This window comes from Camarhynchus parvulus, chromosome Z, assembly GCF_901933205.1.
Source record: "Camarhynchus parvulus chromosome Z, STF_HiC, whole genome shotgun sequence".
Taxonomy (NCBI): domain Eukaryota; kingdom Metazoa; phylum Chordata; class Aves; order Passeriformes; family Thraupidae; genus Camarhynchus; species Camarhynchus parvulus.
The window spans coordinates 9958317-9978982 of record NC_044601.1 but is presented as its reverse complement, the minus strand read 5'-3'; the positions used below and the strand labels follow the sequence as shown (position 1 = coordinate 9978982).

Here is a 20666-nt window from a genome sequence, read left to right as displayed (position 1 = left end):
GCGGCTTTTATAACTGTGTCCTCCTGGCTGTGCTAGGACAAGGGTTCCACACAGAAAGTTTGGTCTTCATCACTGGTCTGAGCACAGCATCCTTCAGGGAAATCCCTCTTGCTGGCAGCCCACGATGAAAATTCCTTCCTGGCTTCTTTGTGACACTGCTCAGATAAACACTAAGTGAGTTTCAGGCAATATGCTTTTGCTGTCATGCTGTTTCCATGCCAAAGTTACTCAGCAGCCTGTTTAAAATGGGGTTATGATGAAGCATTACCATACTCATTGGTTTTGTTTGCTATTTAGTCATTGTGTATTTCACAGCCACGTCACAAAGGGTGGCAGTGTAGATTATATTTCCCATTTCTCGTGGTGGTAAATTCCTCTCTGTAATGAAAAATTACTTAGTGATATAATATTATTATCATTATTTTATGGTAGCTGTGGAGCACCAAAGCCTGCTGAAGCTTTAGCATATAAAGACTCCTGGAGAAAGAGTCAGGTTTGGTGTTTTGTTACTATGACATAGATCCATAGCAAGGCAGGTGCCATGGATACCAGAGGGCCTATGAACCTGTAGACCAGAAGGTCAACGTTTTAGCATTTCAAGGGAAATTTAAAAGATATCAGCAATTAAATAAATAGTCCTTCTTATTTACAAGTGAGGGAATGTATTGTGTGACAGCCAAACTGTTGCGGTAACCCTTTATATAAAGTTAATTTGCTTTGATATTATCTTTTCCCCCCCACAGCATATTTTAACAGGTCATTGGGAATTGTTTCTCAGAATTTGAGGGGTTGATGCTCCTGAGTGCCCCCATGAGCCCTGACCCCAAACTGGAGAGCTCAGGAGCTGCGTTTGTTCTCCTGTAAGAGGAATTTATTAACAGAGACTGCGACAAACGGCCCCAACAACAGACAAACACAAAAATATTTGTAACGGGCAACACAAAAGTATTTATAATGAACAAACAAACAAAAAAGCAAATATATCAATAAGCAAATATACCAATATACCAAATATACCAATATACCAAATAAGCAAATATGCCAATAACCAAAATTTCATAGCAATAAACATAAAAATATTTATCATGAACAAACAAACAAATAAGCAAATAACCAATAACCAAAACCCAATATATCAATATACCAAATATACCAATATACCCAATAAGCAAATATACCAATAACCAAAATTTCATAGCAATAAAAACAAAAATATTTATAACGAGGAACACAAAAATATTTATAACAAGTAACACAAAAATATTTATAACAACAAACAAACAATTATACTAACAACCGAAAAAGCATAACAATAAACACAAAAAATATTCATAACAATAGACAAAAAAATATTTATAACAGCAAACAAACGCAAACCCAATCCTAAATACCCAATACACTAAATACCCAATCCTAACGCTAAATACCAATCCTAACACTAAATACCATCCCAAACTCATCGACAAGCCAGCCCAAGCTGAGGTGCATCCCCCATCCAAGGGAACCCTTCCTACAATCCCAGCTCCGGCGTTCTCCCGGGGCGCTCAGAGGATGGAGAGTGCCCGCCGCCCGCGCCGGCTCTGCCCGCGGAACTTGCGCAGCTCCTCCTTGAACGCCGGGTGCTCCATGGGCCGATAGTCCCGGGGCTCGCAGTGGCCCTGCAACCCACGTCCCCGTCAGCGCCGAGATCCCTTCCCACGGCAGGGAAGATGCTCTGAGCCAGAGCCGCCCCTCCCCGCTGCCCTGTGCCCCCCATCCATCCCCTCCCAACTCCTGCCCTCCTGCCATCGCGGGGACACCGGCAGGGAACTCACCGGGAACTGGAAGAAGAACTCGCGGTACCCCCCCTTCAGGACGTAGAGCTCGGGGTAGTGCAGCTGCGGGTACTCGTGGCGGGAGCGATCCCTCTCCCGCAAGAATTTGCACCTGCGGCCGGGCAAAGCCCACGGCATCAGCCCCGGCCGGGGGTGCGGGGGGGTGTGGCAGGTACACACACACACCCCTGTGGGCCCCCCGTGCCCTCACTCACATTTTGGGCCCCCGCTCGACAGATAACTCGCAGTGGAAGATGATGATCACCCTCTTGCCGCCCTCCTGGGGCACGATGGGGCGCTCCAGCAGGAATTCCTCCACGTCCCGCTGCAGCGGCAGGTTGACAGCGCCCTGGGGAGGGACACCAGGCGCCTTTTCCCCTTCTGCCTCCAATTTCATTTTCTCCAGGGACCCAAGAACATTGCCCCCCAGCCTCCCCCACCATCATGCTCCTCGTTCCACTTGGGAATCAACCCTTTGTGGGGAGGCTTGGCACTTTTCAGGGGCTGTTCCACCCCTCCAGGTGACTCGGGACCCTTCATGGGGGGCTGCTCAACCCCTCCGGGGGCTCTGGAGGGGCTGCTTCACTCCTGTCTGAGAGCTCAGCATCTTTGGGGGGGCTGCTTCACTCCAGCTGAGAGCCCAGCATTCTGGGGGGGCTGCTTCACTCCTCTCTGAGAACTCAGCATCTTTGGGGGGGCTGCTTAATCTTGGAGGTTACTCAACAGATTCTGGGGCATCCTGAATCCCTATTGTCTCCACACCTCCCAGGATGGGCTCAGCACTCTGGGGCTGGTTGGAGGTTGGACACCCCCCTTTCCTCCCAGCCCCGAGGCCATGGGGTGGGGTTCTGACCTTGACATGGCCTCCCTCGTACTCGTAGGGGTACCGGCAATCCACGACGACGCTGCTCCCGATGAAGCTGCTGTAGTTTCCCGACAGCACCGCCGCCAGCTGCGGGGGAAGTGGGTCACCAAGGGGGGACACATGGGGCCGGGCGGGGCGGGGGGACAGGCGGAAGGGTGGCTGTCCTCTTACCGTGCCAGGGGAGATGTACTTCAGGCCCGGGTCCTTGCCCTCCACCGTCGGCAGGAGGTGAGGCTGGAGGAGACAAACCCTGGGCTCAGCTCTGTCCCAGGGGGTGGGACTGTCCCCCCAGCCCAGGAGCCCCCCGTGGCCGGTTCTGCATCCCTGGGCGGGGAAGGGACAGACGAATGTGCCTGTGGCACGGGCACGGAGCAGAGGAGCAGTGAGGGGGCTCTTCACTCCCTGCAAGGTCACAGCCCCAAGGCCCCGTGTCCCCAAGCAAGGGCCACCAGCTCACTTTGAGCTCTCTTTGGCGGCACTGCGGGGCTCCGATGATGGTCCCTGCTCAGAATAACGGGGACAGCACCCCCGGAGCTGCCCCATCCTGGTGGCCCTACCTTGGAGAAGTCCCCAATGAGCTCCTGGTCATCGTTGGCCAGCAGGTTCTCCATCTCCTGGAGCTGGGCAGACCTGCAGGGCTCCAGCCGTGCTTCCTGCGGAGGCACCAACCAGAGACAGCCCCAGATGTCAGCAGGGGCCCTGGCACAGTGTCCCAGTGCTGCCAGGAACAGGCTGGCTCTCCCCCCACACCTTCGCCATCACCCACCGGCTCCAGCGACGCCTCCTGCTCAGGGCTTCCGGCCCCCCTGCTCTGCCGCTGGGCATTGGCAGGGCTGTCCCTGTCCGAGGGGGGTCCCGGCTTCGGGAGGGGCCCGGCGACACTGCCGGGAACCGAGGGAGAGAGGAAGAGCTGCCGGCCCCGGCCGCGCTTGCCCGGACGCTGTGGGGAGAGCCCGCGCTGCTGCCTAGGGGTCTGGCAAGCCTCCAGCTCCAGGGCTGAGGCTGCTCACCGAGCTGCCCCCAGCCCAGGGACCCCCCTTCGGAGCCCCCAAGAGGGGACTGTGGGGCTCCATCCACTGCCAAAGGTCGCCACGTACCAGCTTTGCCTCCTCCTTCTTCATCACTGGCGTGGACACCGGCTTCTCCATGCCCTGGGGCACGGTGGCATCGCTCTGCCACGGCGGCAGCTGGGGGAACTTGGGGAAAAAGCAGAGGAGATCGTGAAGGGGATTCCAGCTGCTTCCCACCCCTCGGTCAGGGACGGATCCCGTACCCAAGATCCATCCACCTCCCAGTGCCTCGCAGCTTTGGAGTCAGGGTGTCCCCCGGGTGACCCCAGGGTGACCAGCCCACATGCACACGCCTCCAGGGCAGGTTGGAGCAGCAAATGCCAATTTGCCCGTGATCACCCATCCGTGACTCCTCCTGATCGCTCCAGCCTCTCTCACCAGCAGCTCTGGAGCGCCGCAGGGGCTCTTGGCAAGGAGATCCCTCCTGGCAGCCCCGTGGCCGGCGGGCAATCGGCTCCGCTGGCCCAGCCTCTGCAGCTTCTTGGGGACAAAACCTTCCTGCAGCGGGGGGGGGGGGGACGACACGGCGTCAGCACCCCAGTGTCCCCTCCCTGACCCCCACAGGTTTCACCTGGCGCCCCTCACCTCATCCTCGGGCTCGCTCTGGCGCTGCTGCACTCTGTCCCTGCGCACCTGGAGCTGGGAGATGTCCTTCAGCACCGGGCTGGCTTCCAGCTGGCACTGCTGCGGGACAGCCAGGGGATGAGCGGTGCTGCACAGCCCTGGCTCCATCCTCCTCGTCCCGGCTCGGCCGGAGACCCGGCAGGATCCTGGAGCACTCACCGGCAAGGAGCTGATCCTCTGGCCAAGGAGCTTCCTGATGCAAGAGCCGGGAAAGGGAAGCATCGAATGACTGCAGGCGTCCCTGACCGCTGTGTCCCACCCCTCTGCCATTGTCACCTCTGTCCCCTATGTCTCAGGGTTGGGTAAGACCTCCCCAGGGCTGTTCCCCAAAGGGACCTGGGGCAACAGCACTTCCAGGCATTGAGCGAGCACCAATGGCCTGAGTGAGACACCAGGAGGGACACGGGGACAGCCCGGCTTTTGGGACAGGGACAGCCTGGACACGGGACAGCCTGGCTTTTGGGTCTGGGACAGGGACAGCCTGGACACGGGGACAGCCTGGCTTTTGGAACAGGGACAAGGACAGAGCACGGGGACAGCCTGGACACGGGGACAGCCTGGCTTTTGGGTCTGGGACAGGGATAGCCCGAGCTCGAGGACAGCCTGGCTTTTGGGATAGGGACAGCCCGGACACAGGGACAGCCTGGCTTTTGTGTCTGGGACAGGGACAGCCCGGACACGGGGACAGCCTGGCTTTTGGGACAGGGACAGCCTGGGTACAGGGACAGCCCGGCTTTTGGGACAGGGACAGCCCGGACACGGGGACAGCCTGGCATTCATGTGCCGCAGGGACAGAGCCCCCCGACGTACTCTTTGAGAGCTCTCCCAAACTCCGCGATGGTTTTCTGGAAGCTGTGGGGAGAGCAGAGATGGGATTTACGGGGGGTCCATCCGCGTCCCCCCCAAGCAGCCCAGGTTGTCACCCCCAGACACAGATGGGGGTCACAGCCAGATGCGCAGCCCCCAGCCAGGCTGAGACCGAGCCCTGCTGCTCCGGAGAGGCGAGGCAGGGACAGCGGCTGTCTGTCTGTCTGTCCCCGGGGGGACACAGGGATCGGGCCACTCACTCTTCCTGCACGGGGCTCTGCTGCGTCTGGGAGTCCGGCCCCGATCCTGCGGGGGAACAAGGGACAGGGTGTGGGGATGGGATCCCGGCCGCAGCCCGGAGCTCCGGGCAGGATGTGGCCAGGCCGGGAGCCGCGAGTGGCAGCGCCGTTGGGAGCAGCGGCGCCGCACGGGATGTCGCGTGTCACCCTGAGCGGTGTCCCCAGGGGAGCGGTTCCCGGCAGAGCTCCGGGTACGGGTTGCTGCCCAACGCTCCCCAGGAGCTTCCCCGCCACCACCCCCTCGGCCAAGCCCTGCCGGGACACCCCCGACCCCTCTGCGACACCCTCGGCACGACTTTGGGGACGGCCGTGGGGCGGAGCGGCCGCATCCCTCACCTGCATCCCTGGGCTGCCAGGACACCGAGTCCCGGGGACGGGGACGGTCCGAGGCCAGCGGCTCCGGGGCCAGCGGGTGCCACAGCCGCCCGTGTCCCCTCCTCGGGGTGTCCCGGTACCTGCGGGCGGTCGGGACGGGGAAGGGTCAGTGGCCCGGCGGCTGGAGGTGAACGAGAGCATCCCCAAAAGAGCCCTCGGACACTTTTGTGTCCCATGTCCCATCCGGGGAGTCCCTGGACAAAGCCAGCCCGATCCCTCCCCGGTCACCCCCTCACCTGTCCGGGCTCTCAGCCCTGTCCGGCGGCAGCGGCGTGAGCGGGGCCGTGCCCGGGGAGGGCAGCGGGGACACGGCCGCCAGCCCGGGCAGCCTGCGCAGGGACATGGCCCGGGCGAGCGAGGGTCGAGCTCCGGCAAGCGAGCGGCGACAGGGGACAAGGAGTTGACAAGGAGCGAGCGGTGAAAATAGGTAACGGGTGAGAGATGAGGCGTGGTAAGAGGCGATAAGAGGCGGTAAGAGGGGACAAAAGGTGACCAGCGGTGATCAGCGGTTACCAGAGCTGACCAGAGGTGACCAGAAAAGACCAAAGGTGATCAGAGCTGACCAAAGGTGACCAGAGGTGACAGAGCTGGCAGGTGACACCGCTCCGCTCCTGTTTACAGCAGTAACAGCAATAACAACAACAGAGGCACCCGCAGCCAATGGGAGGCCGCGGCGGGCGCGAGCCGGCGCCGCTGGCCAATGGGAGGTGCGCGTGGCGCTTGAGGGCGGAGGTTTCGGAGCTGGAAAAGGGGCGTGGTCACGCGAAGGAGGCGGGGCCAGTGGGGAAAGGGGCGTGGCCGGAGCGTGTCACTGCAGGGGACACTCGGCAAGCCCTGGTGGCTCTCGTGTGTCACCTGCAGGGCCATGGAATGCTGCCTTTTATCCGCCCCTGACAGCCAGTGCCACATCCAGTCCCAAAAAAGGCTGAAACCTTGGAGGTTGGTTGGGTTTTTATTGGTGGAGTTTCTGTTTTTAAAGGCACACTTGCTCCGTTTTTCCTGCTGAAAACTCTTATTTTTCTATTGAATTTAAACCCAAATCTGTTAATTGCCATTTGTGCTTGAGGGCACTTGATTTCCTTGCTCTTGCAACATGCCCTTGACATTGAGTCCCTGGTGTTTATTTCCTGTGTGCTTCCAGCCTGTCTCAGCTTCCTCATGGCTGTGCCCAAACAGTTGGAATTTTAACAGAGGTAAAGACTGAAGAGGGGAAAAAAAACCCCATAATCTAGAATTAATCCCAAGCATTTGACTTGACCATGCCTCCCTTTTCTCCCACCTGGAGATCAAGCCTGCCCAAGGAGTCCAAACCCTCTCCCTGTTGCACTGCTGAGAGCCAGCAGGTCTGACAAAACCCTGCAGAAAGCACCACTTCCTCCTGCTCATGCCAAATTCCATGCATTTTTAAATATATACATATATTTATATGTAAATCAGGAATTCTGAGAAAGCTCTGCGTCACGCCAGTGACATTTTGTGCTATTCAAGCATTGTCAACTGCTGCTTTTAAAGCATCTTAAGAGCCTAATGGGGAATTTGACAAAAACTCAAATTGCAGGTGATTTTTCTGCAAGGTCTTTTTTTTGTCCCCTTTTGTGCATTCACTTCTTTTTTTGAGCAGTAAATGTCATTTCTGCTTTCTGCTTTTAACTTCTCAGTTCTGAGGGCAAAATTAGGTGGCCTTCCTGGTACCCCAGAGCCCTCTCTTATTATTCCCTCCCCACCCTTTAACTTGGGATGTGCCTGTTCTCCCAAGTGCACTGCAGCCCTCCTACAGAAGAGATGGGACCTCACACACAGGTATTTCAGGACCTGTCAATTTATCTGGGCACAAACAATTTCAGTGAATTGCATCTTGCTCTTACAGCTGCCTCCCAGCATGGTAGCAGTTAAAAAGTTAGATTTGCTCTTGGTCAGCTACGATGCAGCTTTGAAAGGCAAAGGAAAAGGGGCAAAAAAAAATGTAGCAGGGTCTTGCTGATCTTGTGAAGGCTTTCCTGGAGCCACCAACATGGAAAGTGTCACCAAAATGTAAAGAAAGATGGATTGGGCACTGGAAGGGGCTGTCCAGGGAGGTGGTGGAGTTGCAGGAGGTGTTTAAGAAAAGGCTGGATGTGTCACCCAGTGCCATGGTGTGGCTGACAAGCTGGTGTTCAGTCATCGCTTGGACCTCATGATCTCAAAGGTCTTTCCCAACCTACCTGATTCTGCAATTCTGTATTTTGCAGGATTATTTTTGAAATGTTAGATTCAATTTTAATATGCTAACATTTGTGAAGTTTTTTTTTATTTCTAGGCTTTCTTCTGCCTGACAGCAGCGGTGATGAATGAAAAGCCAGGAAGGGCACAGTGCATCCTTAAAACCTTTATTGGAGTGGCACGGTGCAGACTGCAAGTACAGTCACGAGTCAAAATATCCCCAACTTCAGTCCCTGTGCCATCTCTGCCTGCAGAGCCCGGGCTCTGCTGCCAGTGGCCTCCCCTTGCCAGCCCAGGGCAAAGCTGTGCACGTGTCAGGATGAGCAGAAGGACATTCTGCAGGGCAGGGAGGCGGAGGAAAGCCCACGGAGGCCCGTGAGAGGCGCCTGGCCGTGCCTGTCCTTGCAGGGAACAGCAGGAATGGGGCTTTGCTCCCTGCAGCAACACCTTCAGCCCCATCCCCTGCATTCCCTGATGGAGTGCCAGGAACAGGAGGACTGGAAACAGTGCAAAATAAGATAAAAAGGAGCCCAACACTGGACCTGAGCTTTGATCGCTGCTGGGGCTCGCGCCCCTCCTTTCATTCCCCACCCTCTGTGTTACATTTGTGATTTGTTCAGTCCAGGAGACTCCTGAAATTATGAGATAACAGTACAGATACAATTGGAAATAATGGTAATAATAATAGTTAAAAAAAAAAAAAAGAAGTCCTGCCCTAGTGTGTTTTAACTACTGCTAAAGGCAGCATCCCAAATACCTGCTTGATGTCCAGACGTGCTGGAAGAAGCAGCTAATCCCCAATTTCTCACTCTTTAGCCACCCCACAGCTGGCCTGCAGCTTCCCACCAGGAACTGGCCTGAGCAGAAGGCTGCACAGCCCAGCTGAGAGTAACTAAAGCTCACTATGTTCCAGAATACTTAATGCATCCACTGCAACGTTAAAAAATGCTAGCACATATGAACTCTTCAGAGATTTACAGGCACTATGTGAAGATTATGTGCAAAAGTCTGCAGATATTTTTTCTCTTTTTTTTTCTTTTTGGCATAGCTCTTCATTGATGCAATATATTTCCTGCAAATAGAAAGCATTCTTTCCCCCTGAATGCTGAAGGAAATTACAACTAAGTCAGACTATGTGAGTCCAAATAAACTGAATTGCTGGGGGAAAGAAACAAACCTGAGTCTACTACTGGGAAAAAAAGAAAAGATGAGGAAAAGTCCAGCAAGTATCACTGTACAAAAACCACCCAGAAAAACTATGTGCTTTTGCCATCAGCTTTTGTTCCTCAGGAATAATCATCCACCCACAGAAAGAAGACATTTTACACGATGCAGCAGGATCCTGGTGGGGGGAGAAAACAAACAAACAAAAAAAATAAAGTCAGAGTGCTCATCTTCTGTTAATTGGAAATAAAACTCACAATGTAAATCTGGGAAGAATTATGGAAACTAAGCCTCCAGATGGGTCCAGAGCAGAGGTAATGACACAAGGTCAATATCCTAAAGATCAAAACTCCCAGCTGAGATCCTCATTACTCTGTGAAAATGTCTTAGGGAAGCAGCATGTTACACCTTGGAATGCTTGGAATTCCACCAGCCTAAAGGAGTTTAGTTCCGTGAAGTAGTTCTGTAAATACTGAATGGATAATGGGTGTGAAAAAGCTTTCCTGCCTGGGAACCCTGAAGTGCAAAGTCATCCCAAGCATTCTGATTTAGCAGCAGTTTTAACCATGTCTTGGTTTGGCTCAAAAACTGCTAGCAAAACTCAGCTTTAATTCACAAGCATGAAATTGTCTTTGTGGTAGCCCAGGGAGCAGGGAAGAAGAAATCTCACCTGGCAAGGTTAACGTTTAGCTTGTTTTCTGCTTCTCAGATTTGCTGCTGGAGGACTGTCCCTTTGCCTGAAGAGAGGATGAGACAATGAGAAACTGAACCAAGTTAAACCTGAAATCAGGCAGTGACAAGACACTCGTCAGAGTCACAGTTCATACATAAATACAAACTGCGCCTGAAATACAGATAGTTTAGCAAGAGTATTTGTGACTCCTACTGTGTACAAATATTTTCACCTTTTCACCATCAATTGCTTTCCTTCAGACAGGGTGGGTTGTGCCTGACCTCATCATTCCCTGTTCCTAAACACCCTTTTATCCACAACAGTGATCAGGCCACAGCTCAGAACATCCTCCTGAAGAGGAGATAAAGACACCCCTCAATTTTACACTGAGAGCTGCAAGTCAGTTCTGGGGTCTCAAAAAAGGCACCTGTGGTGATTTAATAATAACAACAACCAGAAATCCCATCACTGACATGTGAAATGTAAAACTCCCAGGACAGATGCAATCATCTGATTCAGGCATCTACTGCACATACCCTCTGTGAGAACAACATGATGGAACAAGCTTCACCCTGACCTGAATCAATTTTCTCTACTTCTGGATAAAAAAAACTAAACAACCCTTTTTACCTTCCCCTTCTGCCCCCCCTTTTTTTTTTCCTTTTTTTTTGAATATAGAAACAGCTGCCTACCTTTCCCCACCATGTTAATTCATACTCTTTTAATGAAAGTATGTAGGTCTTCATTAATTTTAAAAAATAATTTATTATAATAACTTGGGAACCTGGCTGTAGTTGTTGGAGCACTTTTTAATCACTTTTGGGACGCTGTTACTCAAAACTGTCAAGAAATGAGAGAGGTGGTGGGGATCCTGCCCAAGGCAGCTATAGACATGCAAAGTGGGACTCTTAGATCTACAAAGGGAAGGAGAAGCCTGTGGAGCACTGAGCAACCCCCTCAGAGGACAACACTCTGTCTGAAAGATATGTATATTTTTGCCCCTGTTTAACTGCCAATTTCTCTTGAAATAGAGAGGGGCCTTTCTCCTATATGCATATTTACAAAAATGGATCAAATTCAACATATTGATGTAAAACTCCCCCCAAAATAACAACCCTGTAATTTGAGCCCAAAATCCAGCTGCTCCTCTGCCCCTCTTGTAGTATGACTGTCCATACTACAATAAATGTGTTTGTACCGTTTTAGGGTCTCTGGGCTTTCCTTTATCCTTGGAGCCTGGTTTAGTGGTCGTAGATTCCTTTCCACTTTTGTCCTACACTCCAAAGAAAAAAAAATAATTACAGTTACAAGGAGAATAGAGCACTGGTGGCTCCTGCTTTGACATCTGCCAAAACACAATCTTTTGAATGGGTCTGGCAGCAGCACAGGCCGTGCTGACAGGGGACTGCATCAGAAAAACCTGGTAGAGATGGGCAGATTTTGTATTTACCACCAGCAATAATGCTGCAGCAGCAGATTTAGCCCTGGATTTCACAAGCAGATGAAGCAGCACTTGAAAGACCAATGGACCTTCCTTCAGCTGACTGAGGGAAGGCCCTGGGGGAAGCACTGCAGTGGCCAGCAGAGCTCTTTGGAAACAGCTCTTTCCTCCCAGGAATTCAGCTGATTTGAACCTCAGTTTCAAAGCTGCTGCTCCTTTTCTCAGTTGCAGGGCCTCTCCAGTCCATTCCTTCTCCTTTCTTCTTGTCAACTCTACTGTTTTCCCTAACACATCTGAAAGTCTTTGCTGCTCCCTGCTTTTCTCTCTACAAAACCCTCTTGGGCTGTGTCTCAGCTCCAGCCAACAACCATTGCTACACAGTGCCTCCTATCATTGAGCAAAGGTTTCTCTGCCTCTCTGCAGTTTATGAACACTTAAAAAACTGTTACCACATTTCTCTGCTCAATTTACTTCTCCAAGCCTGTCTGAAAGGCTATAATTACCACAAACATTCCTTCTTCCAAATATTTAGAACACAAAAATACATCCAACAATATTTAGTACACAACAAAGTACATCCAACTTCCACTGCAGAAATGACACAACCCCTGCATCTGGACAGGCTTTCTGTAAACCTAAAATGAGCTACTGCAAGGAAAAGCGAGGAGTGAAAAACTGTTTATTTTACAAGTTATTAGCAGAAAATGTCCTACCTTTGAGTGCTGGGGTGCAGCAGGAGCCTTTGCACAAGTATCAAAGTCACCTGATAAGGCATCAATAGCTGCACTGTCATCCATAGGTTTCTGCAATAATTTTAATTTTGAAGTTACAAAATGTGCAACCCAGCTTCCTACAGTCAAAATAGTGCTTCAGGAATTTATGTCTGCTTTAATTATCCCTTTTCTTAAAGAAAAGCACACCTGAACTCCATACATATGTTAGAGATATCTATTTGAGGCTCCCAAGAGGCATGATTTCCTGAACATTCATAATGCTGTTGTACATAAAAACTGCATTTTTGTGAAGAGTTACTCCTCAAAAAAGTTTTACTGTCCACTACTGCTCCTGTTCCTGCCTTCATTTATGAGTATTTGCAATTAATCACCCCTTAAGCCTACAGTGACACAACTTTGAAACAAAATCAAAGACCACAGCATGAAAAAAACAGAGAATAAATATCATAAATATAAAAAAAACCCCTCAATAAACCCCATCATAAATGTTACCTTCTTTCCTTTGTGTTTCACATCATCCTTTGCTGTTGGCTTTGCTGGTTTACTCTTGGGAAGGAAAAAAAAAGCAGTTCCTCACTCATTTTGAACCAGACAGATTAGTTTTAAAATACAAGTATTTACATATGGCACTAATGGGTGTTCAGAGCTTGCCAATGAACCTGCACCATTCTGAATGGATTTCTTTAGTAGTTCAAAGTGATTTATTTGTTCAGACTGCCCAGGTGAAAAAGAAAAAACCACCAACAAAACAAGACCAAAACTTTTTTTTCCCTCCCTTTTGTTTTTTGATTTATAAGCATGTGATGATAGAGCTACTCTCACTGAAGGATATTTCCATGTTTTTTAGCATAACTCAGTACAGACACTCACTTATTCCACTTGTAATCCCAAAGAGGACAGACTGGCTCAAATAGACTAAATTTCCTCCGTTGCAAATAAAAACTAGGGAAGTTTTTCCTTACCTGCTCACCTGACTCCAGAAGTTTCCGATAGTCAGGTGGGATTGTTTCATCCCTCTCTCCAAGCTTGTCTCTGCGCTCAGATTTAGCCTTTTCCTGAAAAGTATTTAGATTTTAAAAACTTTAATACCCATGTTAAAAATACTAGCAATCAATAAGTCAGAGGGCATATCACACTCAGGACAGATATCCTTTTTACTTTAAAATTTTAAAACTACTGAGAAATCCCCCATATATTCATTTCCCTATGAAGCGTGTTTTATGCCTGAAAGTTTTTAAAACTCCATTTATTTTTCAACTTATGCTGCTCTGATTTTTGGCAGCATACCAGGAACACACCATACACAGAACACCACAAGGATGTTTTTCAGCAGACTGTTAAAGAACATTTTTGTCTTTCTTAATGCAGACATTTTAGTATATCTTTTTTCTTTTTTCTCCAGCTAAGATTCCAGCCTAAACTTATGGAAAGCAGTATATGGTGATTTTGATTTTCCCCAGTAATGTACTTTACCTTAGCTATTTCAAATTACAATTTATTACTACTATTACTACTATTATGCAGAATTCTATTTTCTTGTTAGCAGAAGGGCCTTTATAGGATTTTATGAGAGACTAAATGAAGACAAAACCAGCAGAAACAAGGAAGTTTAAAAATGTGCCTGATTAAGTGAACTTATGGTTATGAAAGTCAAAGCTTGACAAAAAGAGGGCCAGAAAATCGATTTTAGAAACTGAGGCCTGAGAACACACCTGAAAAATGATGAGAATAATGGCAATGAAAGGCACTGAACTAAAATTATTTCAAATCTTCCATAACATTTCAACACTTGCCTCAAGTGGCTGAAGTATATTAACCAAATCATCATTTTTCACAGAACACAGGTAATCCAGAAGACTAAAAAGTGGTTGATATATCTATACGTAAGAGCATGGACTTTTTTCTCCAATAACCTTACTCTTACAACATCTAAAATCCCAATGCCATATACTCCTCTGAGCGTATGGGAACCATTGCAGATTCTGGGGGGTTTGGAGGTTTTTTTTTTGTTGGTTTGGTTTATTCCCTCCCACCCTTCTTCCCAAATTGCTTAAGTTTCAGAATGTCTTTTCTTACCTTCACTTTATCCACAACTGGTTTGTTCTCATCAGGGTCAGGTTCCCTCTGTCCCAGGGAATCAGACAGGAGATCCAAGGCTTCATCCATCTCTTTTCCTCCCTAACAAAGCAGAAACACATTTGTGAAAGCACATCTGCTGCAAAAATGATGTAATTCATGAATCTACTGTAAGTACTAGCTAATGAACTGTAGAACTTGAGTGAACAAAGAGCACTCGTGTTGTACTTGCAGTGTAGCACAATATCTGGGGAAAATACAGAATATTTCTGACCTGCAGAAAACATAATTTCAAGAAGGGCTTATGGAATTGTCTTCAATGGTTTTCTTTTTTTTTTTTTATAAATAAGCCTAGCTGCTGTAATGAGAACAGATCTATGAAATAATTGGCAATTGTGTGGCAATTATTGTTTGGCAGTTACCATGGATTTTGCAATTTTATACAGAAGTTGGATAGAAAAAAAGCCCTTAAAGCCAACACAGGTAGGAGCTTTATATTCCCTTTCCAAGCCAGGCTGGGAGCACCAGGGGAAGATCCCTCAGGATGGATCAAAATGTGTGAGCAACATTACAAGAAACACCAGGAAGGAAAGTTCCCCTGGTATTCAAAGGGGGTCATGGCACTACCTGTGGAACTCTGTTGAAAATGGAGTGTCCACTCATTCTTTTTTTCTCCATTTTTTTTCCCCCAGGGGAACATTTTTCCTTCTCTGCAATAGCCATTTTTAGCAATAAGTTATTAAATTCTGCAACAGTCCACACTGGTCACACTGTCCAGATCATGGGGCTGCCTCTCCTCACTAATCAGTGCCTTGTTTTGGGGTAAGAACCTACAGGAGAGGTTTCTTACAGTGGCAGAAGGTGCAGGGGCTGCTGAGTGCACTGAGGAAACTGTAGCAGCAGAGATCACATCCGAGGAACTCGCAGGCTTGGCACCACCCTTGGATTTCTGGAAGAACAAGGCACACAGGGGAACAAGAGGAAAACACTCATTAGACCCAAAACCACATCCAAAACACAGCACCCACACAGCTGATTTCTAGGATTTAATTTCTTGAGAAGCTTTGCTTATTTCAGATTGAAACACATCCCCCACACTGTGCAACTGTTCCTCATCTCAGTTTGTTCTTCCATCTCAACCACTGGGTTAAACCTCACCACAGCTGAAGTTTAAACAGGTTTTACAGGACTCTAAAAGAACTAAGATCTCACCAAGCCATCTAATATTCCCAAAAAACACTTTTAAAATCCTCAGCTGGAAAGCAGTACTCATGCAAGCAACTAGTAAAAAATATGTCACATAACTAGTTTTTGTTTGTTTTTTAAAGTCCTGATCTTCTATTAACTTACTACAAGACGTATTTTAAATTTTTAGTTATTGGATTTCATTTAAGGAACTTGATATGAAGAAAACATAGAAAATGTCATGATTATTCAAACAACTTGAAAATAAAACCAGATTTCAGAAATCTAACATACCTTTACTACAGTTGATGTAGGTAATGGTGCAGGTGGTGATGGAGAACAGGAGAATCCTTCTGTCAAACCCTCTAAAAGGTCATTTTCACTCATAGGCTGCCATTGGAAAGAAAAAGAAGAAGATTATAAATCTCTTTATCTTGTAAAAAGTAAGCATGTAATGTATGCCATTTTTAAACTGAACACTGCTGGCATTTGGTAAGCAAGTCTTGAATGAAACAGTTGTTTGAAATAATCACTTTTTTTACCTGTGACTTCTCTTCTGGTTTTGGTAGGAGTGGTTTTCCATCTTTATCCTATAAAGAAAAAAAAAACCCCTTGCATTAACCCTTAAACAGCCATGCAATTCAAGCATCCTGGGAGCATTCTCTGAGCAACAGAAAGTGTTACAGGGGACAGGGACAAAACCAGCAGCTTCTATAGCATCTACTGCTGCTACTCAAAATGCCACTTAAAACATCCAGGTCCTTGGGGTTTTCTTAACAGCTTTAACCAATCACAATTTAATTATTTCTAAAGTACCAGAAGCTACAGAAAAACGCCAGTGGACTAATCTCAGAATTATTAATCTGCAGGTACCTGCATCTAAACTACTTCTGTGCCCATGCAGGCATCCAATGATAGATGACAGATATTTGTGGGAACTACAAACCAGAATTTCTAGATATTATAAAAATGGCTGAACCAAAACATCAGCGTTTCAAAATGAAATGGGAGTCTCAGTTTCACCCACAAGTTCTGAGGAATGAAAGGGAAGACTAAGCACACTAAATAAATTACTTTGGCTTCTGTTAATCTGTACTCTGGAGGAATTGTTTCTTCTTCTTCACCCAGTTTTTTGTGTTGTTCCTTTTTGTTTTTCTCCTGTGAAGGAAAAATAAGAATCACAGTAAGAAAAACAACTACCCATAGAAATTCACATGAGCAATCTTCCAGCCTTCAGTCCTCTGATTCTAGCTGGTCTTTCTCATTCAATCCAACCACCACATACAAATCTCATGAAACTTAAAAGAGAGCATTTTCTCATTCCCCTGCCTGTTTCTTCCTCTGTGTATTAGAACTAGCTCTACCTATTTCAGTGAAGCTAGCAGAGGCAAGTGAATAGGCAAGGGTCAACCAAAACCAAAAACACCTCTGAGTCTTAATTCTTGACATTTTTGCAAATTCACTCAACAGCTGTTGGGGCTGCATGCAAAGGAAGGTTGAAGAGAGAAGTCAGTGGCCCACTTCAAAAATTATTATCCCCATACAAGTTATGCTGGGAAAATGCCAACTAAGAGAAAAGACTAAAACCAACTTCGGGAACTTCTGCCTGACAGAGTTCCAGCCTCTAGAAGGGCTGTTTCTGACTCCAGCCAATTCCATCTGGTTTAGGGTGGCACATGGGGGCATTCAGTCTGTGCCTATGAACAGCATTACCTTGGACAGGATTTCAGTGATTTACTTATGGCTCCCCACTTAAAATACATAAACCTCAAAAGTTTTGTGCATAATTCCTAATTTAAACCCCTCGTCATAAAGCTGTTTCCTGCAGAAAAAGAACCATACTGCGTGGTACCCATGATGTGCATCTTAATTCTACTTCAGTTCAGCAAGACACAACAAAACACAGTTTTCAGAAACTGAGGGAACTACTGCACTGAAATAGTCAGAATTATTATGAAAGTGTATTCATTGTGCTGAAATCCTTCTAGTACTTCCTAATCAGAACAGAACTGCTTTCAACAGTACATTTTGTTTGTAAAGAAAGTGAAAATGTAACATCTACTTTGTTTGTGACCTGAGGAAATGGAGTAGCGCTGAAGGTAATTACATCAACAGTCTATTTGTTGAGGTCTGTTTTTTTTCCTCTACCTTAACTTTGTCCACAGCAGGCTTTTTCTCATCTGGATCAGGCTCCCTCTTTCCTAGGCTACTGGACAAGGCTTCCAGTGCTTCATCTGACACAGGACCAACCTGAATGGGTGTTGATACAGGAAAAAACAATTTTTAGTTTGAAGAAACCTGGTTTTGTCTTCTCCTGCAGTCCCTACTAGGTTCACAAACAGCATCCCCTTTAGGGCAGTAAGAGCACAGGACACCGCAGAATGATCAGTTTGGCTCCCTCTCTGGGGAAGGTCACTGATCATTCAGTTTGTGCTTGACCTGGGTTTTTTTTAGGTTTTTTGGGGTTTTTTTGTGGATTTTTGGTTTTTTTTTTTTTGGTTTTTTTGTTTGTTTGTTTGTTTGTTTTTGTTGTTGTTTTTTTTTTTTTTTTTTTTGTTTTGGTTTGGTTTGGTTTGTTTTTTTTTCTTTTGTGAACCACTCAGCCTTTGTGGGTTACCACGATGGAGGAAGAACATGCAATAATGAAATGAGCATCCTGACAACATGCTCTACCAGTCCCTAAATAAAACATTGAATTTTGCTTCAGCTCCGGCTGAAGGGGCTCCACTACTTACTGAAGGCACAGAAGCTGCAGACTGCACAGTGCAAGCTGTGGCTCGGGGGACCACCTTATCCTCAGCAGCTTTTGCAGACACAGAATCTGATTGCTTCTGAAACAGAACAATTTACACTGTATTTTAGTGAATATGCTTAGAAAACATAAAATGTGCCCGTTAAATGGCCTATTTTTTTCTAAATACAGTACTAAATGAGAAAGAAAAGTCTGAATTTAAAGGCTGAAGAGACTCAATAAGGAGCTGACTGCCAATACTTATGTTCCACTAAAGGCAATTGGAAGGGTAAAACAGGAAGAGAAGAAAACGGTTTTTTTTGAAAGAACAGTAGCACTTCCCAGTATTAGCAAAACTGTCAGTGTCAGCTTCTCCAGTGAACCAGAAAGACTTACTTTGGATATGTTGTTGGGCTTTGGTGCTTTGGATTGTACTGCAGGCTGTGCAGGGCAGGCAAAGTCCTTTGAAAATTCATCAACAAGATCAGATTCACTCATAGGCTGCAAAAAAACCCCAAAAAACAAACAAAAAACGTGACACAGGTGACTCACTGCCTCTTTTTAATTTACTTTTTCAAGAACTGTATTACAGCTACTCATAAAGCAGGAAAACATCTGTAATTTACACTGAAATAACCTTTCACAATTATGTGCAACAAAACAGAATTAATTTTGCAGTGCATAAAATTAAGAAAAACACTTCAGATTAAGTTTCTTTGTTATCATAAGTCAATATAATGTTGAGAATTGTACATATAATATAAAACATAATATAGAGAACCAGACATATAATGTTCAAGACAGGGCTACTGAAAAGGAAAATACAACTCCTTAATTAGGAAGAAAATGCTAATATTTACTAGCAGAACTAGAGCTCCCTCAAAGTTCCCTTAGCCGGACCACTGACTGCTGAAACTCAGTTGTTTTCACTGTGTGTGTTTTGGTGAATAAAAATTCAGTTTTAGTTTCCTGCTGTTTGTGATATATTACAATCTACTGATGCTATGTGAACTAGGCCTCTGCAAGCCATATATCCTTACATCCATTCATCTGAAGTTCCTGGGATCCTCTAAATTGCTGTTCAAAGCTAAATGTTTAAATCTTTGCTAGCAGTGATGGCCCTTCACCTGCTGCATGGAACTTAACAGCTTAGGGACAGACTCATAATGCATAAAATGACATTTCTGTGAGAGAAATCCCTCCCTCATTCCCTTTCCTTAATCCTTTATCAAGTGTCTCACACTTGATAAAGTCTGAGACACTTGATAAAGACATAAGGCCCCACTTGATAAAGACATAAGGCCCCAAATAAACACATAAGGCCCCACTTTCATAATGCCTGAAATCCTCCTTCAGACACTAAATAAGAAAAGGCATTTAGGTAGTAAATTTTATTCACTAAGAGTAATGCCGCTGCTTAAGGCCACACAGAGGGGAGGCCCAGAAAAAGACAAACACCAGCTGAACTCCTGAAGGAAAGACTTTGCCTTCACCAGAAATCATGGAAGAACGGCAAGTGGCTGATGGTTCCCAGCTATTAGCAAAGCTTTTAACATAGCTATTAACACAACTTTTCCAATTTTGCTGATTTTGGTTTCACTGATCTCAATACTAGTGGTGATCCCTGGCAGCAGGGCCTAGTTCCCCCCACAGCAGAGCTGCTCCCTTTTCCTCCTCATGACAGGCCTGGTAGGAGTTCCCTTCTGTCCAGCTGTCAAACATCCACCACTCACGACAATCAACATGTCTGAGACCTGAAATAACAATTTTCAGAGACCTAAAGTCTTTTTTTTCCAGCACTTTGCCCACACTTTAACCCCAAACTTCATATTTCAGTCCAGAAGGGACTCGAACTGGTCCTGACCTTCACCCTCATTTCAGGAGAGCAGAGATTTCCTTTGCTTTTCCAAATTTTGGCAGCACTCTCGAGCTCACAAAGTGGAGCCCTCAGTTTCTTCAGTGCACAGTTCCTTTGCTTTCTTTCTTTCTGTGCCTTTAAAATTAGTATTCACAACTGTCTTTTTCAGTATTTGAATCCTCTCTTGCACTTTCTAGGCCATGATGGATACTCTTTTCCTAATCACAAAGAACAACCTGGACTTTGCAAATGTCCACAGCAGTTTTTTTTCCTTCTTTCCAGTCAAATTCCTTTATATTTGATCACTAGCAAGAGGAAACTGCAAAGAAAACAAAAGATTTCCCTGCTTCACCTCTCTCTATCCTTAACAGCTCCAACAGAAGTCTATAGAATACTTTATAGTAACTCCTCACACAGCCTTTTTTTGAGTCAGCAGTAATTTTTGTAAATCTCTCCTGTCCTGAACTCTCTAAACTTTCTCCTTACATGAGCTCTTCATTCACAGACAAGTGAATTTCAATAAAACCAACTTCCACCTGATGCTTCTGACCAGCAGGTTTTGTGCAAGGAAGTAAAAACACACAAGCAGACCAAGAGACTTACATCACGGTACAGAGAGAAGTGATGACAGAGAGGGAAAAAACAGGATATCTAGCCACACTCCTACAATATTGTCAGTTTTCTAACCTTTGGTTTTTCTTCAGGTTTCGGCAATATTGGTTTTCCATCTTTATCCTAGAAGGAAATTAAG

The 20666-nt window shown here is 46.8% G+C and overlaps 2 protein-coding genes across 13 annotated transcripts in view; both read right to left on the bottom strand.

Moving 5' to 3' along the window:
• Window positions 1–1436: 1436 nt before the first annotated feature.
• Window positions 1437–6197, bottom strand: LOC115915336 (M-phase inducer phosphatase 2-like). Its single transcript, XM_030968690.1, has 15 exons — window positions 6091–6197; window positions 5816–5934; window positions 5441–5486; window positions 5184–5225; window positions 4533–4566; window positions 4335–4433; window positions 4128–4247; window positions 3777–3875; window positions 3446–3619; window positions 3237–3332; window positions 2851–2913; window positions 2668–2766; window positions 2030–2163; window positions 1815–1926; window positions 1437–1658 (listed from the first exon to the last, which is right to left on the bottom strand). The coding sequence occupies exons 1-15, from the start codon at window positions 6195–6197 to the stop codon at window positions 1545–1547; spliced, it is 1458 nt and encodes a 485-aa protein (XP_030824550.1). The 3' UTR covers window positions 1437–1544.
• Window positions 6198–8211: 2014 nt separating this feature from the next.
• CAST (calpastatin) overlaps window positions 8212–20666 on the bottom strand; it is a 52183-nt gene continuing 39728 nt past the window's right edge. For 9 of the 12 annotated variants that reach the window (XM_030969277.1, XM_030969279.1, XM_030969283.1 and 6 more), the window contains 15 exons: window positions 20603–20650; window positions 18454–18558; window positions 18062–18157; window positions 17475–17576; window positions 16401–16484; window positions 15869–15916; window positions 15621–15716; window positions 14992–15090; window positions 14142–14243; window positions 13028–13120; window positions 12558–12611; window positions 12045–12134; window positions 11089–11168; window positions 9888–9954; window positions 8212–9395 (listed from right to left, as the gene is read on the bottom strand). In XM_030969277.1, the coding sequence (XP_030825137.1) occupies window positions 9897–9954; window positions 11089–11168; window positions 12045–12134; window positions 12558–12611; window positions 13028–13120; window positions 14142–14243; window positions 14992–15090; window positions 15621–15716; window positions 15869–15916; window positions 16401–16484; window positions 17475–17576; window positions 18062–18157; window positions 18454–18558; window positions 20603–20650 (1155 nt within the window). In that variant the 3' untranslated portion in view covers window positions 8212–9395; window positions 9888–9896. The remainder of the gene's footprint in view (window positions 9396–9887; window positions 9955–11088; window positions 11169–12044; window positions 12135–12557; window positions 12612–13027; window positions 13121–14141; window positions 14244–14991; window positions 15091–15620; window positions 15717–15868; window positions 15917–16400; window positions 16485–17474; window positions 17577–18061; window positions 18158–18453; window positions 18559–20602; window positions 20651–20666) is intronic. The other 3 variants (XM_030969278.1, XM_030969281.1, XM_030969286.1) reach the window with 3 other exon arrangements.